The sequence below is a fragment of the Nematolebias whitei genome, chromosome 1 (assembly GCF_014905685.2).
Source record: "Nematolebias whitei isolate Nwh7 chromosome 1, NemWhi1, whole genome shotgun sequence".
NCBI classification, from domain to species: Eukaryota; Metazoa; Chordata; class Actinopteri; order Cyprinodontiformes; family Rivulidae; genus Nematolebias; species Nematolebias whitei.
This window is the reverse complement of record NC_056498.1, coordinates 40,334,598-40,343,174: the sequence shown is the minus strand read 5'-3', so window position 1 is coordinate 40,343,174 and position 8,577 is coordinate 40,334,598. Positions and strand designations below refer to the sequence as shown.

The 8,577-nt window shown below is 42.5% G+C and overlaps 1 protein-coding gene across 1 annotated transcript in view; it reads left to right on the top strand.

The window, feature by feature from the left end:
* Positions 1-6,235, top strand: part of trpc5a (transient receptor potential cation channel, subfamily C, member 5a) — a 185,997-nt gene extending 179,762 nt beyond the window's left edge. Inside the window, 2 exon segments of the mRNA XM_037680517.1 lie at positions 1,021-1,110; positions 5,195-6,235. Of these exon segments, the coding sequence (XP_037536445.1) occupies positions 1,021-1,110; positions 5,195-6,235 (1,131 nt within the window).
* Positions 6,236-8,577: the final 2,342 nt, after the last annotated feature.

Genomic DNA, 8,577 nt, shown 5'->3' with positions numbered 1-8,577 from the left:
ACTCTCTCTCACACACACCTAGGGATAATTTAGAGTTACCAGTCAGTCTAACATGCATGTTTTTGGTCTGTGGGAAGAAACCGGAGCACCCGGAGAAAACCCACGCATGCACGGAGAGAACATGCAAACTCCACCCAGAAAGGTCCATGCCTCGGATTTGATCCAGCAACCTTCTTGTACCAATTGCACCACTATGGTAATTGCATACCTGCAAACTCAGAAAGGATTTAAGAGGCGACAAACCTGTAGTGTGTATGTAGGGGGTGGGGCGTTTGACATTATAGGCTAACGTTAACGCGCAATTCACTGCTGCTAGCTGACTTCCTAGCTAGCATTACATGCCGACAAGCTTTCTCTTACAAATAGCATTATGTTGGAAAAGGTAACTGATCATGACACGCATAACGTTGCTAAAGTATGATTAATTTTTTGCCAAATCAGTTTTAATTTACAGCATATTGTCGGCAGATAATGAGACTTATCTCAGAACTAACGTCGTCCAATATTAGAAGTGTCTAGTTATAACGTAGACTCGTTTCCTTTATCCATAGGAAAGATTTCCCTATCTATCTGGATTGTGATTGGCCAAATGACTCGTGTTCCACCAAAGATGTTCTGTTGTGAAGACAGAAACCTTGTTGTTGCTTTACGTCCAGTCAGTGGGGAATTTTGCCTTTATACCTCTGGACAATCTTGGGATGTCGATGGTTCACGTGATGACATATTTTGTTTGAAATAGGTGACTTTTACCGAAAAGCGACAAGTTTGCAGGTATGCGAGTTTTCGTGTTCGCTAAAGTCAATTCTCAGTGACGGCCAGTAGATGTATGTTCAATACTTTCTGAGAGTTTCATTAAAAACCTGTCGCTGGTTTGCGAGGTATATTCACACACATGGAAGAGATACATAACCGTCTGACTTTTGTAGCAGCAAGCGACAGATAATGAAAGTTGGATGGGGATAGTTTGGTATGTGTGTATCCAGGTTTATTATCATTAACCACGGGAACTGTCTTCAACAGGAAGTGATCCGAAACCTGGTGAAGAGGTATGTGGCCGCCATGATACGCAGCGCGAAAACGGACGAAGGGCTGACGGAAGAAAACTTTAAGGTGAGTGGCCAACGAGATGCTGTTGTCACGGTGACGGGCTCCAAATAAACAAGCAGAAGGGAGAGGAACCTCTTCTCAAACCATGTCTTTCTGCTGTTCTGTAACTCGACACTCTGCAGAGCTGCTTCTGAACAAACATCAGGTTCAGAGCAACCGTTTATTTATGTCAGCCCTCCTATAAACTCTGCAGCTTTTATTGGTACCAGACAGTACCGTTTTTTTTACTGCGGCAAAGATTTATTAAAAGACGTTAAATAACAAACCAGCTGTCCTCATCTTCTCCCTTTTCATTCCAAAAATCTACTCTTCCAATAGGAACACTGCCAAGGGGTTTTCGCCTTTTCCCAATCTTTCTGAGCCGTAATTTATTTTAACACCCTGCGTAGGTTTCCCATGATGCCCTTGGAGGCTGGCTTTGAAGTGAACATTCCTCTGGGCTTTTGAAAGCAACAACAACATCAGGTGCACAGCGGACTGAATCACTTCTCCCTCCTGGTGTGTTTACCTACGTCTAAGTGCGCTCAGGTTATGGGTTGTTGTGTGCTGAAATGTGTGACCAACATCAGCGTTTTCTTCTCAGAGGAATAAAAATGACACGAGGCGTGCAAAATCCCAGATGGCAAGTGGGAAAAAAAAAGTCTATGAGGTTGCTACGAGCTGATTTATGGGGTTGATATCTTTGTAGTCGTGTGTTTTTCTTGGGTGGGCAAAGACAGAAGGAAGAAAGGTAAACTGTGACTGTCTACGCAGGTGCTTATGGAAATTTTGTCTTAAACCTGTTTGTTAAATGAGGGATTTAAAGGGAAGTGGAAATCAGTTTTGTCGTATCCAGATGGGTTTACTGCTGTTTCTCGGAACAAACGCCACGTATCCTGTTTTCCCCATACGAAACGGTAAAACGTCCTCTCAACATTTGTATATGAAATGAGTTTGGTTATTTCTGAACTGCTGTTCTGTCATTATTGTAGTAGTTTGTTCCTCATCAGCTGTGACATCGGCCACAGAACATTGAGACTGGAGATAGGGCAGGTCTTCCTCCAAGCTAGGCTAATGGCTAGCCAAGATATTAATATTAAGCTTCAACCAATTTTGGTGGTGGCCTTTGTTTAGTATGTTGCTACTCTCTCAACGTTTGTGTTGCTATGCTAACGCATGTATGTCAAGCATAGACCAGGTTACCGTATTGTTGTAGAGATGCACGATATTATCGGCACAGTATCGGTATCGGTCGATATTAGTGTTAAAGTTCAATATCGGACATCGGCCATTCCATCAAAATAACTCACCGATATAAAATACGCTGTTTTTGTTGGACAACTCAGTGACGAGGACGCCTTCAGCGGCAGCACAATGTAATGCCGTCACGTGTGCCTACCTGATCTCACAGCGGAGAAGAAAAATTCAAAATGTCGGCAGTGTGAAAGTTTTTTTCGTTGGTGAGGATGTCTGATTCCGAAGATTTTTGGACTACACTGAGCCTCGCTACATCGTCCCTAGTCAGAGATAATTTTCCAACGTAGCCTTACCCGAGTTACAAGCCGTCATTTTCGACATCATTGAGAAGCTAACAGCCGATAGCACGTGGGTGAGTTTTACCACAGAACTTTGGACGTCGTGTTAGCCCCGTTAGCATGATTACTCTTACGGCACAATGGATAGACAAAAACTTTGAACTGAAAAAGTCTATCCTTCATTATAATAATTTTAAATTTCCAATATTTATATTTAGGTATCAGGATCGGATCGGAAAAAAAAGTGGATCGGTGCATCCATATTCATCAGTCTTGTGGTCTTTGCTCGGCACACGTTAGCTTGTGTAGTAACACGGACGTTCTGTTGGAAGAAACCAATGTTGATCAACTAAACAAACGATGTCATCCAAAATTTAAGAGAGTAATGTTTGCTAATGTAGCGTTTCTCACATTATGCCTTTAAAGTGTTGTTTTATGAACCTGAAAAATAATAAATGAAAAAAAAAAACATGCCATGATTTGGCTAACCATTAGCCTAGCCTATAGGAAGCCCTTTTCTCAGTATAGCATGCTCCATGACAATTTACAGGAAAGACGTCTTGACATCTTGGACACCTAACAAAAGAAACATCCGACCAGGACTGAGACACTTTCTGCCCCCGCCGTGTAATTTCGAAGTTAACCGAGGTGGCCAGGGGGGTCGAAGCCATCCCACCCCTGGTGCCTCTTTGTTCCTCTGAATGAGATGTATAGATGGATACGCCGACATGAGAAACAGTAAGCCGCGGTGCTGCAGCTCAGTAATGTGATGAACGGATGACAGTAGTGTGCGACCAAAACATGAATTAAAAAGTGACCACACTATTTCTTTATTATTTCTCCACTTTAGCTCATCTACTTTGTAGTTTTTGTTGAAATAAAATGGCACAAATTTAACTTAATTAGTAATGTTTTTACTGTTTTTATTATTATTTTAGTGGCTTTTGTTTTTACCGTAACCATCTCTTTGCAGTGTGTGATTCAGCAACACTAAAATCTGTTATTTTCATTATTTTATTTATTTATTTTCCATTTTACAGAATATGAAAGAGGAGGGAACATTTGACCATTTTCGTCTGTTTAACCAAATCAAGTTATGTTTGGTTGAAGTATTGGTGTAGCTTCCCCCTGAATGACCCCACTCTCGTCTCTGACACACATCCCTTCACCTTCACTGTTTATTCCCTCTTTCTTTCTCTGTTGTCGCTCTTCGCTGCTTGTCCTCCTCTTCACTCTTCGCCTCTACAAAGTGATGGTTCAGCTCCCCTCTCTCAGGCAGCCATCAGCCTCATCTCTCCCACTTACCCTCCTCACCCTCTTCTTTCCAGTTCGGGCTTTTCCATTCATGTTCATCGAAGCGCGGAAGACTTAGAAAAAAGAAAGAACTTCAGATTGTGTGGAAAAAAGAAAAATATATTTTTTATGACCCAAAAAAATAAAAAATGCCAGACATGGTCCGAAGTAGGTGTACGCTCTTTCAGTTTTAAGGGTTTTATGCATCGAGACAAACAAAAAGATCTGGTTTTCATCAGTTTGTAAAACTATTGACCTCAAGCAAACAAAAACATCTTCCACTAGACCTGTCACGATAAACAATAAATCAATTAATCGCATGATTAATGAAAACTAACAACTTCATTATCATTTATCGGCTTTATCGTTTCTTTATGTTTCTCTCTTTCTACTGAAGACACCGGATGATGCTCTTCACTGACCCCTCCCTTTCTCTTTTCTCTTTAAAATACGTTTTAACGATCCAAAATCACGTTTTTGGATCGCTAAAAGCAGCTAAGCTGAGAAGCTAAGCTACAAGCTAAGCTAACTGGCCGACCTTGTTAAAGCTCCAAAATTCACGGTTGAAACCCGTGTCTTTGTGTAAAAAGTTGTTTTTCTCTGCAAAAAGAAGCTAAGAACTTTACTGTTTTTATTAAAAGCTTTGTGTGAAAAATGCTAAAGAGCTCAAACCTCACAGAGTGTCCACCATTTTGAGAACCGAAGAGAGACAGCCCATGTCACGTCAAGGGGCCTCCCTCTCATTTTTCTTAAAGAGACACGCTGCTCACTCTCTCACTATCCATCTTTTGGTTCAAACTGTCTTATACTGCCATCCGGTGGTCAAAATAAGGTACTACACACAAAAAATTAACCAACATTTCTTCTATGGGGCGGCTGTGGCTGAGTGGTTAGAGCAGTCGTCCTCCAATGTAAGAGTTGGAGGTTCAACTCCACCAGCCACCACATGCCGAAGTGTCCCTGGGAAAGACACTGAACCCCTCGTTACCTCTGATGTGTGTCCCATCAGTGTATGAATGTGATAAAGCTCGGATTAGTCTCTTTAGAATATTTGTTCAATTAGTTTTGTAGAGATCTAGTAGAGAGCTGTATGAACGGGTAAATGAGGCACAGATTGTAGTGTAAAGCGTTTTACGTGTCTTGAGAAGATACACTGCCTGGCCAAAAAAAAATTTGCCACCTGGATTTAACTAAGCAAATAGGTACGAGTGAATATTCTTTCCTGTGATCATTTCACATCAAAAATTCTTGAACATTGTTGGTTTTCTGTCTCCATGCAGGAGCTGAAACAAGATATCTCCAGTTTCCGCTACGAGGTGCTGGATCTCCTTGGCAACCGGCGTCCTCCGCGGCGACACTACTCTTCGTCCAGCGAGACTACGAAAGATGACGCCGCCGTGGCGTCAGAGGATGACAGCGAATCGGGAGACGGCAGCGGAGGAGGAGGAGGAGGAGGAGGAGGAGGAGGAGGAGGAGGAGTCCAGAAGTCTAAAAGTGTCACCTTCTCTAACACAGTGGAAGACGACAGAAGGCCCGGCCCGACGCTTGGCGTGTCGGCGCTGGTGCGCTCCATTTCAGGAATGACACGGATAGACAAGGGGCAGGAGGGGCAGGTGGAGGAGGTGATTGGATGGGGGGAAGAGGAGGAGGAAGAGGAGGGGAAACCAAAGAGCAATGGGTTGAAGACGACCGTCATCCCCCCTTCCTCCACTACGATCCTCCCCTCGTCGTCTTCGTCGTTGTCCTCGACGTTCTCCTCGTCGCTCGTTCGCACAAAGAACCGCCTGCAGCGTCTCTCAGCCCCGAGCGCAAAGACAGACTCCTTCAAACGCCTCTCCTACCTGTTCTCGCGCTCCAAACGCAAAGCCCCGCCCATGCCGCTCGCCCTCCAGTCCCCGCCTTCCTTCACCATCTCCGACGGGTTGCTCCGGCCGCTGGGGGGCCACAGTCACTCCGACTTCGGACTCAGCGACGTCACAAGGAGCGACAGCCACCTGAACGAGGTGGGCCGCTCGGTGGACAACCCGTCGTTCTCGCCACGGAGGTCGAACGGACGGGACTCGCTCCTGGCGCTGCCCCTCCCTCCCCCGTGCCCCTGCCAATCCCTGCACTGTGCTTCCAACATGTCCGAGTCCAGCGCGCGCCTCCTGGACTCCAGCGAGGACGTTTTTCAGAGCGACGGCGTGGAAAGGGCGGGCGAGGGCAGCGTGGAGGGGGGAGGGGGGCTGAGGATGATGATGGGCGGGTGGGTGGGACCCTGTGAGGATGTCTTAGGGGACAACTGTGACGTCATAGAGGACTCCGTCACCACGCAGCTATAGAAGAGAGCAAAAACCGCCTTTTGTTTTGTTCTTTTCTGTTGACCGGATGGCGCGATGCAGAGAGAGAGGAGCAAGAATCTGACATTTTTATGGCTTTAACAGGATAAATCTGGGATTTTTCAGGACTACAACAGAGGATGTTAACACCTGGAGGACAGGATTGTGTCGGGATGTGTTTATGGAGACAGTTTGACGCCCACTGTGGACTCTCAGACCACATGAAGCTCATGTTTGCACACTCTTATTGGTTTCAAAACTTCTCAAGGGCTTGTTCAAGTTGGTGTGTGGGACGCCTCGCTGCAGAGCAACGAGTCTTAGCTTCAGCTCAGGATTAACCGGATTATAAAGTGTCCCCAGTGGTCGGTCACACAAATCGATCACATAAGAGTGAGCAAACAAGAAGCAAGTTTCACTCTTGAAGGAAATTCGATAACGTCACTCATTTTACTTTCAAACACAGAAGCAGACAGAATCTACCATTTAAGTCCCGCTTCTGTTTAATTCAGTGTATTTTTTATTTACAATCCACAAATTTAATCTGTACGGCCCCCAATATTCCTAACTGAAAAGAAAACTTCAAGATGATTTTGTGAAAACCTGCTTTTTATAAAACATAACTATTGGATTAAGATGTCTCACTGACACTGATATAAAGTTTGTATTTATACAAACTCAGCTGTAACTATACAAGAACCTTCAATGTACAAAATGATAAATTATCATTATTCACAGAATATTTCTGCACAGAACACCTGATTTTAAAGATGTCACGTTGAAATACAGCTCGCTTTCTATTGTGAACATGTCTTTAAGTTTTAGGCTTAAATGTTTTATATAAAGGATAAGTTTACATTTTTATTTAATTACTCAGCCCCACAGCTCAAACAGGAGGAGACATGATATTAGAATACTTTTATATTTTTTACAAGTCTTAAAAAAAAAAAATCCCAACCAAGAGCTGCGGACGTTAGCATTAGCCTCAATTAGCTCGCTGTGATGGCTGTTTCCATCTGTTCAACTTTACAGTGATTCTGGTAAAAATACTACATTTAACATCTTAATATCCACCTATGGTTTTGTTAAAATGAAAGATTTATTTGTCTGTTCACTAATTTGTCAACATTTCTGTGTCAAAAAATGCACTTATTTTTAGGGAAATGGTAACACTAAGATCAGAAAAATCTGTTTAGGTAGCTCAAATTATTGATGTTTGTGCATCGACGCTTGTGTTAAGGCAAGAACTTCTAAAATGAGCTTCATCAGTTCTTTGTTCCACCGCTGCAGGAAGTTTACAGTTCACAATCAGGTCCAAACAGTCCCAAAAGGTGTTGAAATTCTGAGAAAATTGTGAAAAAATTAAGGTAATATTCAAATAATAGCTCACACTATTTTAAGATTCCTTTCTGAATCATTCAGTGCGATGCCTTTTACAGAAATAGACACATTTTCATATCTTCAGATGTCCACATCTTGGTTTTAACTGTCTCTATAGCTTCTAAAATTAATGGAATAATTCAATAAAAGCATCACATTTGATCTAAGATTGAATTATCTTAATACCACCTGTGTGTGGTGATGATTTTTAAATGATTTTTAAGAATCTTGGGTAACACTTTACTTGAAGGGGTGTTCATAAGACTGACATGACACTGTCATGAACATGATCGGGTTTTTATGAATGTTTGACTGTTATTAAATGTCATAAAGTAAATTATGACACCGTTAATGCAAAGTTGACATCGTTTAAAATGTCTTTGTCATGACAACTTGACTGTACTGTAATGTAACTTTTTAAAGTTTGATAATTAATACTTGTTATAACATTTATGACAGGTTATGATTTCTTGGTTAATGAGAAGTCATGACAAAGACATTTTAAACAATGTCAACTTTGCATTAAATGTGGCATAATTAACCGAATAGCACTTAACAGTCATAAACATTCATAAAGACTCGTTCATGTTCAAAGTGTTATCGAAACTTGAATGAATTTATGCGCTGCGGTTTGACCTCTAACCTTCTGATGAGCTGAAGGTTTGAAAGAGTGAAAGCTTCATCGTCGTGCTCTGCGCCTTGTTTCCTGTTTTTGGTGTATGTACTTTCATTTCAGTCGAGTCAAACTGTCCTCATAAACATTTTCCACGGGAGCTTCAAGGAGGCCAAAGGGCAGCAATTCATCGAAAACTGGAAACGTTTTCTTCTTTTTCTCTGGAATAACCAAACGAACTGGATTTTGATGGAGTTACAAGAGCAGAGGTGGCGTTGTGGAGCAGACGCGTCGTTGCGTTTCTGTTCGGTTTCGACTCCTGATCCTCTCTTTCCAATTAACCGAACATCGAATC